The 20,848-nt window shown below is 32.5% G+C and overlaps 1 protein-coding gene across 4 annotated transcripts in view; it reads left to right on the top strand.

Moving 5' to 3' along the window:
• LOC108750108 (aquaporin-like) overlaps positions 1 to 15,638 on the top strand; it is a 17,836-nt gene extending 2,198 nt beyond the window's left edge. Inside the window, exons 1-5 of one of the 4 annotated variants that reach the window (XM_018489362.1) lie at positions 5,536 to 5,590; positions 6,014 to 6,201; positions 9,741 to 9,884; positions 11,549 to 12,007; positions 14,510 to 15,638. In XM_018489362.1, the coding sequence (XP_018344864.1) occupies positions 5,578 to 5,590; positions 6,014 to 6,201; positions 9,741 to 9,884; positions 11,549 to 12,007; positions 14,510 to 14,518 (813 nt within the window). In that variant the 5' untranslated portion in view covers positions 5,536 to 5,577 and the 3' untranslated portion in view covers positions 14,519 to 15,638. Of the gene's footprint in view, positions 1 to 5,535; positions 5,591 to 5,621; positions 5,869 to 6,013; positions 6,202 to 9,740; positions 9,885 to 11,548; positions 12,008 to 14,509 lie in introns of those variants that run through there. The other 3 variants (XM_018489363.1, XM_018489361.1, XM_018489360.1) reach the window with 3 other exon arrangements.
• The last annotated feature ends 5,210 nt before the right edge of the window (positions 15,639 to 20,848 follow it).

The raw sequence follows: 20,848 nt of genomic DNA, 5'->3' as shown, positions 1-20,848 counted from the left end.
TTAATAATATGTATTCTTTATTTCTTTTTTATTATTTGTTCATTTTATCATCATGATTCATTTTATCATCGTAATTATATTACGATTTATTCAAAATTTTATGAAAATTATAACACTTGTGAAGCAACGCAAAAATTCGGCAGATAAAATAAAAAATCTTATCAAGTCATATCGAATGGTGATAAAGCTTTCTGGCAAGAACAACCTTTTATCTGATTTATTCTGATATAGATACACATACGGGGAAAGATTTCGTTGACATCGGACACTACTATTTACAGAGACTCTGTGTATTTACCGAACGTATTTCAACGGTGAAAGATTATTTAGTAAGAGTATTCAACGGTCGGCATAAGATTAGACTTTCGACTCGTCGTTATTGGATAACTCGTATTATTGGTCTTTATCGTATATTAGTGTGAAAATAAATTCATTCGATATCGCGATGCACAATGCGAGGCAGTTCGTGATTATCTGAATTCTGCTAATAATAAGTAAATGATTCAATTCATAAATGCATTAATTAAACAGTTAATTAAGGAAAAATTCCTTCTGCGATATTTAAATGGTACGTTGTGGTCGTTGTGTAACTTTATCGATACTGATGCAAATAAAACAAGAATTGCATGGATATTGTCCGGATGAATGATTTCAGTCATGGAAATAAAGGCTAACCTATGGCAATAAAACAATGTACAAAACTATATAGAGTAGATTAAGCGATAATAGATAAATCTACAAAAGAAATAAATATGTTTCTTTTTTTGTGATATATAAAATTAATTTAATATTCCTCTATTTTGAATGGAATTTATTATATTTTTTTTTTTCCATTGGAAACATAAACTTCTATTACTAAACTGATCACTTCACCGTTTGATGTTAAATAATTGATGACCGATGGACTATCATTTCTGTACCCACTTATTCACACATATACATATACATGTACATAGGTAGACATTAGAGTAGGAGCCTTTTCAGGCACTTTTGTCTCTTTCTATTACATACAAAATATATGTATAATTAAAGTGAGCAGTTTAGTTATACAAGTCTGTGATGAAAAAACTTGTTTATCGCCGGAGGTTAAAAGATAACTTCTGCATTATAGATATGCCTTATCCTCTGCATAGATTTCACAAATGTATATACCATGTGGTAACGCAACTTTTTAACTAATCGTAAGCTTTAAAACTTAAAGTTGATGTTGTTGCAAAGCGGTGACGTCAATTCTTCCAAAATTTGCTTTTTAAGAATGTTACGTACAAATATTTGATTGTCGAATACCGAAAAGAGCGACAATAAAATATTACATACTAATTTGTATATTAATAGATTAAACAAACTTAAATAAATAAATAATTATAAAAAAATCTACGCCGATTTAAAATGCTTTATATTCGTATATTTATGAGTTAAATTCAATAAAACTTACGCAATTCTTAATATTAAAAAGATCGCATTTAATTCTTCTTCTCGAATGCTACTACTAACAATGAGAAAATAACATAATAAATTGTCATAAAATCATCATCAAGTGAAAATATAATGGTTATTGTTGGTCATTACAAAATGATATAATATATCGAATTATATAATTTTTAAAGAGAATATATCGCAAGTAGATATCTGACAATGAGCAATCACGCGGTGTCTACAATAGAAGTCGTAGTGATCGTAGGATCTTAGTTGTAGAAAATTAACTATAATCATAATCGAATATAATGAGAGAAGAATAATCGACAATGATTAGTCAATTTTCTGCGACTTAGAACCCTACGACTGCTACGACTTTTATTGTAAACCCCGTATCAAAGAACAACATTTTTATACTTGAATGTCAGATGATAAGACCGACTCTTCTGTGTGAATGGAACTCAATAAAAGTAAAAACCGTGATGGCCTTGAAGCAAATAAAAAAATTGTATCAAATTTATCGTTACACGCATATACGATGTCATGGATCATTAGTCAATTTGCATCAGCTAACGTTCGACTTTATGCTCGCGTATTCATCGATCTAATAGACAGATTATACTGGCTAATTGCCACGTAATCTCTTGGCGGCGTTCCCGCAAAATTAGCCGATTGTATGTAGCTCGTAGATTAAAGCTTCGTTAGCGTGAACGGTTGCTCGTTGAGTGGCGATTAGCGGCACAACAATGTCTCGCGACCGAAGAAGTTGGCGGCTTCTTCTTGCGCGTCTCGTCGATGCATCCGTCTTCTTTGGACAAGTTTCACGACGTCGATGCTAATGATCAACCTGGGATTTGATTGATTGATGTATACGTAGCGGATGAAAATTATCGCATAATCGTAATAATTCAACTGCATTAACATTATGTCTGCAATTAAGTATGTATACTTAATTGCAGACTGTGTTACATGCAAAAGAGAATTGTTTTAGTCAAGTATCCATTAATTAATCTAATAATTACCAAGCGTTCGAAAATAATAATTATTAGCAATTTGTTAATTTTTAAAAATGTAAATAAGAATTTATACTAGCTATAAATCTCTAAATATACTTCTTCGACTTACTTTTTACAGTGTTTTTGTATTTATGCAAAAACTCGCGTATCAAATCCATCGGTGATAAATTACGTATAGCTGGATGGAAGTGCAATTACGTTTCTGCTTAAAGCATGGGAACTCAAACAATCGAATAATCTATGCCGAAGGAGAGAACTTCGCGGAAATATATAATGGCCGTAGATTATTGGGCATGCATAAATCGAAACAATTAATCGTCGAACAAATCTGCACATATTAGATTGCACCTAGCTATACATATCATCTATATGTATACGCATCCTGTCATACGCGAGCGAAGAATACTTGGAGCGGAAATATGGATAACAATAATGCTCAATTTTAAATTAAATTATAATAAAGTTGTCATTTCTCTTCGTAAAAATATATTTGTCTGCTCTTATCGCACAATATCTGTTCAGTATCACCGAATAAGTGTTATCGACAGGTTCTGAAAGTGAAGTTGTCAACTGCTAAATCTTTCCTGTCTTGCACAATATCGGGAATATAACTGAAATATTTTATCATTGACCTACGTGACCAATAGCGTTGAACAAACTCATCATCTTTTTGTAATGTTATGCAAAAAAGCATCTTGCATAATATACCATGCAAACTAAATGCATGTATAATGCGAGAATTATTTTAATATAATAAGCATAAATCAACATTTTTTAAACTAAAACATCAAAATACTAATTAAACAATCTATTTTGAAGCTGTAAAAATTATTGAATAAAACATTTTACAAGAGTTTTATATGAAAATATTTTTCTTTTGTCGCTATACTATAGAAAAGATTGAAAAATATAATAAAGATATGAAAAAATACTCCGATCGTAAACGATTTTTATATTTCTTTTTTTAACAGCAAATAAAATTGATATATCTGCTTATACGAAAGGTTATATACTGTTGTTAATAATTTACGCTTCTGCGATGTATCTTTTAAAAGGATAAATCATAAAAGATTCAGCTTCGACTGGGATAAATGTTAGGTTTCATAAATCACAAGTAAATAATATAGTTTCTGATATTTGAAAAATTCCATTCTTAATGTGATATGTCTGCTGTTCGACAAGTATTTAAAGATGATATTTAAGGGTTTTCACAAAGTGAAAACCCTTATGTGTCTATTAATATAGCAGATTTATTCATAAATTGCAACCTTTCCTATTTCGATTAACGTCAATATAAATTTCTATTTTATCCGTATTGGCTATTCGTTCTATCCATTAAGCGTTTGATAATTCTATCTGCTAATATATTTATATCGTTCATGAAGTTTTCGTTATTTACGTTAATAGACATCGATTAGATATACTACATTTGTGCGTAAAAATACTTCGATCGGAAAATTTGTTTTTTAATAAATATAAGTTATTAGAATTTTTCATAATTATACAATTCAAGAATTATTATTTTTCAAAATAATTAAAAAATCATTATCATATTTTTCAAATAATTTAAAAATTATGATATTTTTCGAAACAGCAAAAAAATACGATTATGTATACATATCTAATTGACAATTACACTTTGAAAAATTATATTAAACAAATTTCAAAAATTTCATTATTGTAGCTCAAAATATTTCAGGATATTTGTCGAAAGTTTTGATAAATAAACAGTTAGTTACTTGCATAAAAATAATAACCGATAAATTAACTTTGTATTATTATAGGATAAAATTAGCTAATTAAAATACTCATATTTATCCTTTGAAAAACTTTAAATTATTCATTTCGTTGATCCAGTAATTATGCGCTTAATTATTCAATTAGAATAATTAACGCCGTAAAATACTTGCGTTCAGATACTAATGTTCGCTCGACGATTATTGTTAACATTAATTGATTGGCAGAATTCGTAAATTTATGATAATTTACATTCCTCTTATCAGATTGAGAAACACGAGAAAGAGAGTACGAAGAGAAAATCAATATTGAAAGATCAAGACGTTACACATATCTAATTGCGTCTGATTGTATATGGCAATATTAAGTACAATATATCTTTGTCGCAAAATTTATCATAAATTATAACAATGCCCCGACATAAATTACGCAAGCGCACTTGCAATTTTTTATCGTGATATATATGTGCTCTGCGATAAAAAAGCACGTTTCTTTACTTTGAAAAATGAGAGAGAAAAAGGGATTACATATTGTAGGATCTCATTTTTTATACACTATTATCTGGCAAAAATTTTTCTAGATACAATCATTTAGAAGTTTCGAAAAATATAATTTTATATACACGTGTTTCAAAATTGAAATAGTAGAATACACTATTAACCCATTAAGTCCCAGTAGATCTCTATTTTTAACATTTGTTTTTAAAATTATGTTTTTTTTTTAGACATTTCACTCTATTAACTAAATTTTCAAAAAGAACGACTTTTTTCACCTCTAAATAGCCATCTAAAATTCTTGACAATAAGAATTAAAAGGTCAATAAATAAATTTGATCAGGATTTAAATTACACAAGGATTTAAAAACAGAAAAATGCATAGTGGTCTCTTAGGATTTAATAGATTAAACAGAAAAATTGAAGAAAGTTGAGCGCAAAAGATAAGAGATTCGATAAATTTTTAAACTTCATTTTATATACCACTGCATATTCAAGATAAATCGTACTAATTATACAAGCAATTTTAAAATTTATGGAAAGTACGGCGTATATCGACGATATATATATTTCCTAAAACAATTCTTTAATTGTACAGTCAGGTTAAATTTTTTTAAGAAAAAGAGGATTAATTGAAATAAATTTAGTGACGTGTAACTCGACATGTAATCAGTAGATTTATTTATATCTCTTACTTTCGCCTAGTGGAAAACAACGTTTACATCAATATAAAATGAGCAGCTCTGTTTCTTCCAACTAACAATCGACTTGCAAAGTATCGACGTACATCGATATCGCGTATGTCGACCTTGTTCGAGCGGCGACGCCAAACCGGTACCTGGCGTGAAAGTTATTCCGTCAGTAAGTAGTTGCGAGTTGTACATGTTTGTTCGCGCATCGACACGGTGTGGAAAATGCGGAATCGTCGTAAGTGATGCAATTGCGTTAAGAAATGTTTGATTTTATCACGCGACCATACTCTACATGTCATCAAGTGACAGCTATCAAGATAATTAAGATTTGTTGTAAAAGACGGTCTGTCTCTTCTCTCTCCTCTTCTCTGTAAATGATGGCAATTCGGGAAGTACAGATTCGGGATGTAACCATATGTAACCCTACACTGTTTCTTAGAAAGGGATTTTATAAAATGTAAAATACGAAAAGGATAAATCCTGAGATCAGTGTGGAGTGCTAAACGTTAAACGGTGAAAATCAAAATTATATTAGATATTATTTAATTCTTTGAGTGAAACTCGTCATTTCGATTGCTATATATTTAATTTTGTAATTAAAAAAAAAAAAAAGGTATGTTATATAGTTATTTTTTTTTTAACTAAAGAAATGTTTTAGGATTGAAAAAATGGGTGCAAGGAGAAGGCACTATGAAGAATGCTCTCATCGTCGGATTGGCGGAGCTGATCGGTACAGCTATGCTAGTGTTCTTGGGATGTATGGGTTGCATTGCTGGTCTCGGTGTCGTGCCTATCCACTTACAGATAACGGTGACATTTGGTTTAACAGTTATGATTGTAATTCAGGTCAGTAGGTAATCTTTGACGATTACTTTCTACTACTATTTCATCTTTATTTGCATTTTAAATTTGATAAAAAATATGACGACTCAATATTATGTATGTTCTTTATAATTTTTCACTTCTATACTATTGTATGTATATGTATTATTTCCATTACAATATTTCTTTTAAGAATTCTCTCTCTCTCTCTCTCTCTCTTTAATACCTTAATATAATAGTATCATACTTATAGCACAAATAATCATTATATTATACTGAACCATACTATAATGATATAACTTGGAATATTTATTGTGACTATAACACTATAATTACATTCAGATATTAATATTTATTAAATTATATCATTGTATCATATCATGTCACTGTAATAAGATTGCACATCTATTGTATTTCGTCATAATGCCTATATCATTGCAGTTCTTCATATAGAAAGAGAAGATTAAAGCTTAATATTAAATGAACTAATAACAGCAATGACTATTACGTACAAACGTCATTTGGTATAATTTTCCGCGATTAAATAACATTCGTGGCTCGAATTAATTCAAAACAGTATAATTTTGGTATATCCATATCCATATATCCCGAGAGAAAATCTTTATTTATTTCTATAGTTTATCTACAATAACTGAAAGTGATGATTGGCATACGATATATTTTCATATTTATAACATCCGAAATTGAACTAAAAATTAATCTCGCTTTTATATTTCTATCAAAATTACAGTCGATTTCTTTACAATATTTATTAACATCGATGTACAAACACCAAAGATGATTTAATCGTTTACACCTAGAAATAATAAGAGTTTAGTCAAAGCGAATTAGCCTTCTGTTCGGTTCCCCATTTATTATCCATCCGCTATACTTCGAATAGCTTAATTTTTACATTTTCGGAAATGAGAGAAAGAAGCAAAGAAAGAGACAGATAGCTATATATAAGATGAATGATTATTTCAGCAACACCGTTACGTCATGTTCATTCTTATCTCCTTTTATCTATATTTTTTTATATAAATTCTTATTGTAGAGTCTCTAATCTGTATGACCCCGCCTTTCACTTGCCTCTATAATCAAAGTTACAACAAAACGTCGCAAAATTGTACTGTGAATCAGCTCTGTAAAGTTAACAGGACCAAATCAGCAGAATCAAATTGGACCTATCGGAATTTTTAGTACTCAATGAAGTTAATTTAGTACTTCATTTTGCACTAAGTCGCACCATTAATGAATAATTTTGTACCGTGTGCCATTTCGAAAAAAATCGTGGTGCCAGCTTAATATTAAGCTGGCAGGACCAATTCAAAATAAAAGAAAAAAAGAAAAATAATAACAGAAATCAAAAGGATTGAATTTGTACTATTTTGTACTACCAAAAACGATTTTATATTATGTGTCTCATTTCCAAGAAAACACTGACGCTGCTAATTTAATGTTTAAACTAGCAAAACCATAAAAAGAACACAAGGATAAAAATTAACGCAACTAAATTTGTACTAATTTGTACTAATTTGTACAATTGAAAGTAAGTTAATATTTTACATGTTTTCTTCTTAAAATGACTTTATTATAATACATAGTATATGCTTACAATCTATGAAGCATTTCAAACAGGTTACCTTTGAAACATTATTTTATTTTTTCTTAAAGAGTGATGGCAAATAGTACTGTTAGATGAAACATTAATCCCAATAAAATTTTAAGATGAGCATAGGCACGGTTCCGGAGATACAAGGGGATGAAAGTGATGATTTTTAGTCAGGGTGTATTGCATAAGGAAGAATGTGTGGCTGAAGTTCATTGGTAATATTGAGGATATATTCTGTCGAATGGATCATCTGCGATTCATTGTTCGGAGAACGATCTACTGTTCACCGCTATTTCATTTATGAGGGGACGTGCTTTATAAAGCACCCTGAAAATACATTCCCTATTAATCACTTGAAACAACCGTTATTCTTATTTGCGCAAATCAAGCTCGTTGGAATTGCGAGTCGGAAATAAGAATATAAGGTTCGCTTCGGAGAGAGAAAGGTAAAGGTTTGTAAAAATAAAAGAACGGTGGGTGTTTACTCTATTCACAAGTAAGATCTCGTTTATTTAGAAATGAATATGAAACAAAGACTACAAGAGTGTGCGTGAGTGTGTATGCGTGTTGTGTGTGTAAATGCGCGAGTGTGTATTTGTCACAAAACAACCCTATATAGTGAGAGGCAAGGGAGCTCACATTAAAAAAGCACCCCGATCTATGAGAGGCGACACTTTTCAAGTGTCATTTTAACTCCATCTATCTCGGGGAATTTTTATGTTAGACGAAAACTAAGGTCATATTTAATTCGGAGTAAAAAAATCGATAAAAAACGATATGTTTTACTTTATTAAATATATATTTTATTCCTTGGTATGGACACTTGAAAAGTTTCATGTACTTTCATGGGTTATTAGAAACCATCACTTTCATCCCTTCATATTTCCGGAACCGTGCTTATGCTCATCTTAAAATGTCTCTAGGATTAATGTTACATCATATAGTACTATTTGGCATAAAAAAAAGTTTGAAATTCGAAAAATTTTTTAATTGGTAAATTGATGATGAAAAATGTTGATAAAAATTGTAAACAAATGGAAAATGATTTATTATATTTATATGAAAATAATAAATTAAAAAGAATTCATCCATAGAGAACAATTTAAGATTTTTTAAATCGCTCTCTTGTATTTTTTTGTACGACTAATGTAATGTTTTGTTCGACGATATAATAATTTGAATGTTCGCATGACCGACGTTTTTTATGAATTTCTAGAACTTAGAAACATGAATAACTTCACAAAAAAAATCTAAAATTTGTTTTTGCTAAACACGTGTCTCATGTTTTTATCTGTAGAATACGTTAGCAAATTTAAAAAATAAAATAAAATGATGTTTCGAAGATGCTCGATTTGACGTGGTATGCTTCACAGATTGTAAGTATATACCTCCTAATAAAGTTATTTTAAAAAAGAAAATATGTAAAATATTAACTTACTTTCAATAGTACAAATTAATATAAATTCAGTTGTATTGATTTTTTCCTTGCGTTGTTTTTTTTTTATAGCCCTGCCAGCTTAATTTTTTAAATCAGTGGCGCCACTGTTTTTCTCTTGGAAATGACACATAATATAGAATTGTGTTTTTGGTAGTACAAAATAGTACAAATTCAATTTTATTAATTTCTGATATTATGTTTCTTTTATTTTGAATTGATCTTGCCAATTTAATATCAAGCTAGCACTGCCACAATTTTTTTTGAAATGGTACATAGTACAAAATTATCATTAAGGGTACAATTTAATATAAAATGACGATACCAAAAAGTCCGATTTGATTCTGTCGATTTGCTAGTTTTATAGAGTTCTGCGAATCATGCTGCGAGTGGAATGTGCGAATTTTTTTAATATACAGTATTTTACTAATTTTCTTATTCGAATTTTTTTGGGCATATCTTAAAGCATATTATTAGAGTTGATGCATCAACAATTAAAAATTTTCTCTGATTCAGTGCATCGGCCATCTCAGTCAAGCTCACATTAATCCAGCTGTCACTGTGGGAGCTGTTATTCTTGGGAAAAAAACCATTTCCGAGGCCTTAGTTTACTTTGTGTCGCAAATGATAGGTGCCATTCTGGGTTACGGTATGTTGAAGGTCGGTATAAGCAAATCTAATTATGCTTTCATTGAATTAATTACAATTAATTACGTGCAAATATAAAAAGATATATATATAGTGATCAATAATTGTCGCAAACATTACAGTTGAACTAAATCGTGATTTAGCAAAGTTGAATTTAGAGATTAGCAATTTACGTAAAGAAAAGTCTGTATAAATTATTTAACTTTAAACTTATTTTTTCTTTATGAAAAAGCAAGAGAATTTTATATGGTAAAACCTGTAAATTATATTGTAGATGTAATTATAGATGTAATTCAGGGTAATGGGTACATTTCTTTACTCTTTATAAAATTTTATAGTCATGTTTATAATAAAATTTATGATGCGCGCGAAACAGAGCCATTCACGGAGCATTATTTTCCATTTTTTCAGATAAATAAATTATTTAAAACATAGAGTTTCTCTCGCGCGCGAGTTTCTAAATCTTAAATTTTCTTTTAATTATATACATGTTTACTTACAAATAGAAATGATACAATAAATATGATACGATTAAATTTGTTATGACAGAACTAAGCGAAGTTGTCGTGTTTAATATAGAAATTGATATAGAGATATTTTTGGTCGTATTGATAATCTTCAGAATATCTGTAGTCATATTTTAAGTTAAATGTTGATAGAATGACATACATGGAATGTGGATTTTATTAAAATGTTCGATTTGCATTTTGCTCGGTTATATTTCAGTGAAAAGAAGGCGATGATTGAGCGAGGCAAATATGTCGGCGACGTTTGTAGGGTTACATAACGAGATAAAAATAAAATGGGAATATTAATTATTAATGATTACCGTGTATCAATGCTTAATGAAACGCGGATCAAGACCTTTGTTTAATCAGTACACGTGCCGGTCAGTTAATAATTAATGCTCTCGCGTAATCGGAGAAAAGCCTTACTGTTGCGATATTTGTTTCTCGTAGAATATTAACGCGGCCGTCCTGATAAAGCAAGCAAAATGAGCAATACAATTACCTCTTTCTTCTATTATTGAAAAATGTATTCCTTACAGTTGAGTGACTAGGGACAACATGAATGTATTACAGAAATGTGATAAGGCAAAATATAAATCATTTAATAATTCTGTTAGTAGACAAGCGCAAAAACGTTTCAAGATAAAATAAATGAATATTGCTTTCAAATAAAGACTTCGTATACATTTTATGCTTCGAAGATGTCTATTTTTTTTATTGCAGCCATCTCCAATCGTATTTTATATAATACTATTTTGTAAAACATACGATATAAAATAAAAACAAATATATTTTAAATTCTCATTAAAATATTTGTTTTTATAAATAACAAACGTTTTTAATAAATTGTTAATTAATTTTTATACATGATGAAATAATATATTATTTTCCTTATACACTCGTAATATAATAAACGTCTGAATAAAAGTAATGCTAATCATTAGGTCAACATTTATTTTATTTATTATATGTAATAAAATCTTATTTTGTTTCACTTTATCGATAATGAAATACATTATTATCAGATGTATAATATACAAGATAAAAAACACAATTGATCGTTCAACTTGCACAGTTTAATTTTATCCAAGAAAAAACTGTTATCTCATTTGTGTAATGCAAAATGCAACTATCATCTGTAATATTTCGACAATATATTTTTTATAGGTGGTGACACCGAAGGATAATCTGACGGCTGGTAAGATTGATCAAGCCGATATGTTTTGCGTGACTAGTCTACACGCCGATCTATCTGCGATTCAGGGCTTGATTGTCGAGGGGATCGCGACTGCCATTCTGATGATGGTAGTGTGCTCTGTTTGGGATCCAAGAAACGAGAAAAATACAGACTCAGTGCCGATTAGGTTCGGTTTTACGGTGATTGTGCTAGCGACCGCGACCGGACCTTACACCGGTTGCAGCCTGAATCCCGCGAGGTCGTTCGCGCCAGCATTATGGAATAATCAGTGGAGGCACCAGTGGATCTATTGGTTTGGACCAATCGGCGGCGCCCTGATTTCCTCATTCATGTACAAATCTATCTTCGGTGTTCCCGAAAAAATCGAGGAAGAAGAGCCTGTACCTGAAGCTGTCGCACTTAACAGCGTGGATCCCCACAAAACAGAGGTGATAATTAACTAATCGGATAATTATCTAATCGGTATTCAGCTCAAAATTTCCTTAATTGGTATTTGCGAGTCCAGGGTACTTTAAATTAATGTACCTTTGCTTAAAGTTAACGTAATTGAATGATTTTATATTTTGAAATTATGTATGTAAAAACATTTGCTATAAATAATTTTTTACAATGTATAATAGTTGAAAATTCATAAACCAAGAATATTAATCATTCAAAAACACTAACTTTGACCGATCCTTGACGCTCTCTACCATATTTATGTTATACATTAACTCGGTTGGATTTTATTTCTACAATGTATAATAGTTGAAAATGTCTGGAATCGCGAATGTCAATTGTTAAAAGAAATTTATAAGTGCGAGCATTGGATCTATTTTATGACATTTTTCTTTTCTTCGTTTTTAGAACTATGAAACATTCGCAAATTGTGCAGTTAACAGTATAAACTAAAAGTGCAATATTTAAATTTATTAGATACACAAGATTAACATAAAAAATAGAAATTTTTTGTGAGTATCAAAGAAACACTTTTCATTAAATATAATCTTAAAATATACAACGCATTATTTATTATTATATACACTGTTAGAAATGTGACCAGCTTCCTTTACATACATGTAAATAAAGCTCGTGATTATGAACAAAATTGAAAGTAATGAATGATTTAACTGAAAATTAAGTTACAGTAGTTACTTAAATGCACAATGTATACATTAAGTTTATGAAAAACACATTAAATTTCGTGTACATGTACACAAATGTACTTTTCAGTTATAAATACATTAAATACATTAAATTTAATGTAATGTCATAAAAATTAAGTTCAAATTGTGTAATTTAAAAGTATATTAAGTCTCATGAAATTTTTAACAGTTATAAATATTACAGAGAAGTATATATAATTCATTAAACGTTCGTTTTCTGTGCATATATCAAATATTTATAATGCTTATTTTCAATTAATACGATCATTATACACTTTGAATATATTGAAATAACATGAATTAATCGTTGCGGAATCCTGTTTTATGTGCCCCAAAGTTCTTAAAGTAAGATAAAAAATACCCGCGTATCTTGCGCGTAACCAGAACTATATCTCGTTTCAGCAATAATTCTTGTTAACGACGTTTCGGCGAAATTAACAGCCATTTTCGTGCTACTTTAAATGACCCCCTTAAAATACGGGAGAAACGAGGCTCGTGTGGCTTTATCATGTAAACGCCATGCCTACCATGCCATCAAGACTCTTCGCATGACGCGGATTATCTTGTAAGGGCCGGCCATAAAGGTCGACGATAAATCGCTAGGTGGGCAGGGAAGTTCAGTAAAACTGGTTTTACGAGACGTTACCGAAGAGCCGGATTTAATGTCGTCGGTTTACCCGATCGTCGATGCACCGAGCTCTAAAGTGGATAAGGAAAGGAGCCGTTCGTTCCGACGATATTGTATTTTATTCTTATATATCTTCTTGTTTCGTCGAGGACCGCGATTTCATCTGCGTTTACAACCCTTGTTGAAAGTCCTTTGAACAAAGACGACTCGTTTCGAGAAACGTAAAAGTACTTTGAGAGCGTATAATAGTGCGAGAATATTAAAACGATCCTTAAATCCGAGTGGATCTACATCTCTTAGGGCGGTATTCATAGTTTCGTTTTTATTTCAAGACTGTCTTAAGTAATGTCTCAAGACGCTAATACGGCCCTCTGATTGGTTCGTGACTTCTTAAGACTGTATTTTAGACGGTCTTGAATATAAGATCTGACTATGAATACCTGTCTTATTACTTTGCATCGTCTAAAATTATATCTATTACTAGATAGAAAGAACAGTTTTGCTGAAATAAAAATTTACCCAGATGCAGATACTGATGCAGGATCTGAAAATAATTTTGGATCATCAAAATAATTACGTAGAACGCTTAAACATTGATGACAATGCTACAAAAAAGTTTTAACTTCTAGCAGCCAATTAAAGTGTCCTACATAATTAAGTATTTTGATGGCCCAAACAAAATTATTTTCTGTATCTAGATCTGCATCTAGTTAAACTTTTACATGCTTTGATAAATCTGTTCTTTTCGTGTAAGAAGCGTACAGTTTTCTTCGTTTCTTATACATAAGAAAGAACTTTCCAATCTTGGAAGGATTATTTTTATGCAATTTCGTTGCAAGTAGTACAGAAAATGTTTTAATTTTAGTTATAAACTGTCGTGCGGCAAAAAGAGCTCTCTTCATTCGTTTTAATTAAAGCAACGGTAAGAATATTATTTGCGAAATACCGCTATTTATTAACCGCAGCGTGGCGAGCAGTCAATAGCCGTTATTCAGTCAATCCGTGATTATTAGCGATCCTCAAATATCCTCATTTTCCCATATCGTGCGCTGAATATTTCCGCGGTTTGATTTGCGGTTTTTGGCTTGGTCGCAATCACGATTCGAAATAACGCCCCGAACATTAACCGACGCATTCTTCCGCTGTTTATATTTCAGCAGTCCTAATTTGGTGGCAAGGACTTACACGACGACCGAACTAACGGACGATAAGAAGCTAAAACTTGATCGACGCTTTCTCAATGCGAGGAAAATCTTCCGGACTTGCGAGAGATAGGATAAGATAGAGGTGTTTTAGAGCACGGGGACGAGTCCAGATGGCCAGGATCGCGAGGGAACTTCCGAGGCTCAACCTCCAGGATATACTCACAATATCTGAGGGGGGTACGCAGGATAGACAATCGTCACGATTCGACCGCTGAATAATAATGTGTTAGTCAACGTAAACTGACGCAGTAGTCATCACATGTGTATGGTATACCATGTACAACCGCAAGTCACGCCGTTTCTCAATGTCAGTCAACTGTAGAAACACGCGTCATTATAAATCATTGCCCTCGGCAATCCTCCGGTGTAAACTTAATTGAACGAAGGTAGAGAACGAGACGTAACTATCGTAATTGTGGACGTAAAATAAGGCGAAGAAAAACATATACGTAACCCCATCCACACACTAGCTTTTCACGATTTTACGTTTTTTCTTCGCTTTACCTGACGTGACCCGTCCATGACTACGATAGTTACATCTCGTTCTCTGCCATCAGCTTAAAACAATAGTAAGTGAAAATCAACATTCGTTTGAATCAACATTCAAATTGAATTAAAACTTGAATGTGACCCAATTAGGTTAATACACCTCCAATTTCATCGAGTCTAATTAAGTGTAACGTGATGTGTCTGCCTATTTATTCAGGGATTTAAACTGTCTCGGTAAAACTCTTGTGTGATGCGTGAAAGCAATCTTGACACAGTGCCCTCGTAATCGCGATAAAACGCTAATTGTAATTATATAAAATGTGAAATTAATTCCAAGTGAACCGTTATTTCGCCACTTTCTCTCTCTCTGTAACATAGCGTACATTCGTTTGTTATAAATGTCATCAGATCATTTGAATGAGTTTATCGCATGTGTATATATTTACTTGCTCTTTCTATCCATTATGCATGTACGCTAGAGATAAGTTACAACACTTGTGGCTCGATTGAGAGAATGTGTAGCGAAAAAAACAAATAAATTTGTAAAACGTACCTAGTCATACACGCGTGCGCGTTAACATTTTAACTTTTGTAATACGCAGTTTGACAATGAATAAAATTATATGTGTATAATATATAAAACCGTTCTTACATTTCTGTTCCTTTTGCGCGTCTCCCGAATGATTTCACATAGTTGTAATCCATTGTACGTAATCCATTTACACTTTGCAATACCTTCACGCGATATCGCTTGACAAATCGTTTCCATGTTATTCGCTCAATTAAGCAGAGCAGACCATTTTGTACTCGCGTTTGTTAGCCGTCCGATGCGCCGGAAGCGGAAATGTCGATTCCCGTGCGGCCGACCGATGACTTTTTACAAACCTATTTTTGTTACATAGATGCACCATACATACATTCGTTATTTCTATAGTTACGCGTATATATTCGCCCGGAGCTATTGCTATGGCGGGAAAAGCGTTTCGCCGGGGAAAAGGATCCTTTCCTGCCGATATGGCAGCTTTCGACAAAACGATAGTTTCCGTGAGCCAACCATTCACTATTTATATAGTTTATCAAGAAACGCACAAATGTATGTGGTAAGTTCAACAAACAAAGTCTCATTAACTATCTGTCCGTCCGTGCTATATCACCTTACACTTACTTCTTGTAGAGTTTGTCTTCCGACGAATAACCTCATATAATTATAAAAAGAGTAATTTAATAGAATATTCCATTGGAAGAATTAAAATGTTATTTAATTTTTAAAATTTAATTTTTTGTAAATGTGCATATTGATTAAACGTTAAAAGCTAACTTTTTAACTTGCCCGATGGACTTGTTGGAAACAACATTTCCCGCGATGTAAATATTTCATAATTGCTTGTAAAAAAATATAACATTTTTAGATACTGTAATGAAACTGCTGCTACGTGTTACGTGTTTCTATTGAAAATAATATTAGTGCCTTTTTCCTGTTTTATTATTTTATAATTTTTTCGTTTTATCTATAACGGAATAAGTCTTTCAGTTAATACAAATGCGCAATGTTATTATATAATATCCTATAATAATAATATTGCTGAAATACATTAAAAAAGAACGCTAATAATCTTCGAATGCGCATTTTAATGGAGTTATAAGCTTGCAGCGCAATAAATAAAAACGCGTAAATAAAAATAACAACTTTGATTGAAAAGGATTGAAAGTCGAGTGTCATCGAAAAAATATGACATGCGTAAAAAGTGTAACTTTTTGATTTTCCTCTTTGCCGCAGGCCGCCTGCACCGACAGATTTTTACAACTCGTTTTTACGATCTACACTGCCTACGATCGCGCATCGGAATACAAAATACAAACACTCTCTTCATCAGTTTAACCGAAACGATGAAAAAATACAACAAAGACCAGCGGCGTTATCCTCGTCCACGCTTTAAACGTTACGCGTTAATCGGCCATCGATTGCAGAACCATTTGCAAGCGCGAAATATTTGTAGTATCATTCGTAGTACCGTTTAAATTATAGTCGCCTAACAAATCACGCGTAATTGTCCCTGAGTACGTATGCGATCATTAATACCGGGCTTTGACTATGACATATTGCAACGTGTATGCTGTGGAAATGAGAGCAACAATGGGGAATGTACAGTACTTTTGTTCTTCCCGCAATAATAAATTATACCGTCTGTTTTTATCACAATAAGCCATTATCGGCTGTGTAATTTCATGTACCTTAATAGGCAAGTAAAAACAGCTCTCTAAATATTATAAAGCGACACATGTAAATACGTGCCCGAGTTGAACTGCGCATTATTCATTTTCTTTCCATTGCTCATTATTAGTTTTACCCGATTCTTTCTTTCTTTAGTACTTTCAAAGCGATATCACAAATATATTTGTGATATCTCGCTTTGAGAAGAAATATTTTTCCGAGAGATCTAACATTTTATTCGATATATACGCAGATCTAAAAATAATTTTATTGAAAATTCAATACCGGTCGTTTGCTTTTGTAGAATATCAAACTTTTTGCAGCATCGCTTATTATTTTTAAGTTTCTAACAAAATTATTTTGATAGTCCGAAGTTACATTTTCAGATCTATATCCAGCAAAATTTTATATTTAATTTTTATATCTTTCGGCAGCATTATTCTTTCCATGCAAAAATGTTACGTCACAAAGAAAGCGGAAGATGTATCTTTTATTACATTATAATTATCTTTTTTTTTTTTTGCTAATTCTCTCTTTAAAGAAGTTGCACTGGCCCGCTGAATTAAAAAAAAAAAAAAAAGAAAAGGAAAAAGAGTCTTGTAGAAATTGATTTCGGCGCAAAAAGGGGCGTGTTGCCGGCGGTAATGGTGACGCGTCCCGAATAACTTTCCAACTCTCCCATTCACCACGTTCTGCGTTTGCAACGTGTCGCCTGGCGCACCAGCCGTTCGTGACTGCCTCGTAGTCGGGGTTTGCTGCTGTACAGGCGCATCTGTCAGTGCCGCTCGCGGATATTGGAAGCGGGTCGCAGCGGTGCTACTGCATTCTCGCTTCGTTCTAACAATGCTCGAGAAATTTCGCGAAAATTATCCCGAGGGCGTTGGGGGAAGAAGTTACGGTCACGTCCGTGCGAATCGGCGATGCTCTTCAATACAAATATCATGCCGTGCTGATGGGGGAATATTTGGTATTCAATTAAACGAGGTATATTAGCTGTCCGGGGAAGTGAATAAAACAGCGGACTGGAATTACGAACGGCATGTACAGGGTGTTTATTTCGCAGGATTATTATATCCTCAACAGTAATAGTTTCTGTAAGGCCCACTCTCTGCAATTGCGTAAGCATAAATACTCGTACAAGTAGTTGCAGTTGTAAGAATTGACCAATCGCGTAAGAATATTCGACTGGCCAATTCTTACAACTGCAACCACTCATTATTGCGTTTATGCATTGTAGAATGAGCTCTATACCTGGTAAAAGTAAAAAAAGATACGAGCAAACTCTAAGTTTCAGAGATGGAACATCATCGTGAATGCTTTTATTAATATTATTGGTATTAATTTTGTATAAATTTAAGATAATTAAATTCAAATAATTGAAATTAAATATTTGAAATTAAGAAAGTAAAAGAGTAGCTGGAATAATCAAAAATTCCTACTTCACGTGATTCACGTCGTTCAAGATATCGTTTGTCGACGAGCGATACAAATTAGATGTGATAATAAGCGAACACCCGTAATATGCGTAATGCACGGTGCATTTTACGCAAGTGGGTCTCGCGGGAACGATAACTTGTGACGTGGCGTAAAATTGGACAAGAAACGTTTAACCAATGTGAAAGAAAAGGGGGGGAAAAATAAAGAAATTCAAGATTAAAGGAAAAATGGAAGAAGGGAAAGAAGATAGAAGATTGCTCGTAAAACGAAACTGCATCCGGATGATGTCTCGCGTTCGAGCCACATTTTTCCCTCGGAAAAGAAAAGTAATATTTCCGTATGATTTACATGCCGGGCGGCAGGTCGCTCGTTAATAATTCAATTTTCAATCTGGTCTTAATGCTCGCCGGGTTTTCCCCAACTTCGTCCTCCTCGTTTCCACCTTCATCCGGTCTCTTTACGTTTTCGTGCTTCCGTCTCCTACCGGTGCAATCCTTTTTCTCTTACTTATTTTTTGCCCTCTTTTCTCTCGTCGGTACTTATCCCGCCGACGTCGACGTCTAGATAAGGGCGAAATAAGTACGGCGGGAGCGAATAAATTTTTACATCGTCCTCTGAGTCGCGTACCTACTTTCCACGTCTGCGTCTCGTAATCAAAAACGGTGGAATTCGAGAAAGGGAGAAAGAAACGGGTATTTCACTCTTTTAATGGAAATTTTATTGTCGGTACGCGAGAACGAGAGTCACGTTAAGGGTATTCGCGTTAAGGGCAGGCAAGACGAAGGGAGACTCGACGTTCAAGGTCAAAACGCGAGTGAATTAAGCGGTCGAGGTTGGGATACTAATTAAAGCATGGCTCGGCGCGGCGTCTCGAGCGGGATTGCTTGATTCGATTAACCGTAGGCAAAGTTTCACGTCTCCGTAGCCGGGGATACGCGTTACTATGGCCTAATATCCAAATGAACCGCCACTGGTGCATTACAAAGTGTTATACGATCTATAGACACTTGAACGCGAGTTACCGCTCTGCATCCTAAACTGCCGTAAATAGCTCCTGCTAACGCTTCATCTAATTTAAGACTTCGAAATAGTTTATATGGTAATAAAAGACTTATGTCAATTATCTATATACGTATATATATGTGGAAGGGGATAAATTTATTGCAGGAAAGAAATTTTTCCAAGAGTGAAAGAAACTTTGCAAGAAAAGAATTCTCCTGAGTATTAAATATTTTCTAAATTTGTTACAAGTACAACGCGAATTTAAATATTTTTACGTTATTATTTAGTTATTTTTCCAATAATTTCTCGCTAAAGAAATTATTCATGAAAATAATACTTAATAATATGTGTAAAACATTATTATTATTTCGATATATTAATAAAAGATTCTTATTCCTTATTAATATTTCTTAGTATATTTTCCTCTATATTTATTATTATCTATATTCTTTCTCTCTCTCTCTCTCTCTCCTCTGCAATAAAGAAAGTCAATTTGCAGTTTTTTGTCTTACTTGAATCCAAAGATTTTTTTAAACTAAAGCCTTAAATTATCTGATATTAGCCTGTTTATGTGCTAAATCTGCTCTTTTAATTACAATCTTCAAATAAATGTTATAAATGATTTTTCGTACAATATCTAAATTAAATTGCTCGAAATTTCTTATCGATTCCACAGTTTCTTTATAATTTTCTATATGTAGCACAAGATTTTCTAAACATAACGGTTTTGCATCTCTGAAAGTTGATTTCTTCGTATTACTCGTATGTTACTTCATTTAGCATCAACGGCGTTTAGTAGCTATGTAATGTAAACATTTAGAAATTGCGACAAATGATTACAAACGTAAATGTTTCTTGTAATAGAAACAACGAAGGTATGCAACAGACGATCGTGCAAGCATTTGATCGGGTAAATGCATCGATGCGCTTGTAAACTTTGCGTATAAAACTAGACAGTAACAGCCTCGAGCGGCGCGTGCATTACATGCATTTAATCCGTTTACTTGTTCCACTTTTCCCGAGTAATGCAATTTCATAATTGAGCGAGCGTATTTTATATGCTTCAAGCATATGCAAAAGAAAATTGTACGCGCCAGTGTATGACCATTATCGTTTAGCAATTAGGTGTTCCTACCGTTAGAAGAATCATA

The sequence above is a fragment of the Trachymyrmex septentrionalis genome, unplaced genomic scaffold, assembly GCF_001594115.1.
Source record: "Trachymyrmex septentrionalis isolate Tsep2-gDNA-1 unplaced genomic scaffold, Tsep1.0 scaffold32, whole genome shotgun sequence".
In the NCBI taxonomy this organism is placed as follows: Eukaryota; Metazoa; Arthropoda; class Insecta; order Hymenoptera; family Formicidae; genus Trachymyrmex; species Trachymyrmex septentrionalis.
Note: the sequence above shows the minus strand (reverse complement) of the source record. Positions and strands in the feature narration are given on the sequence as shown.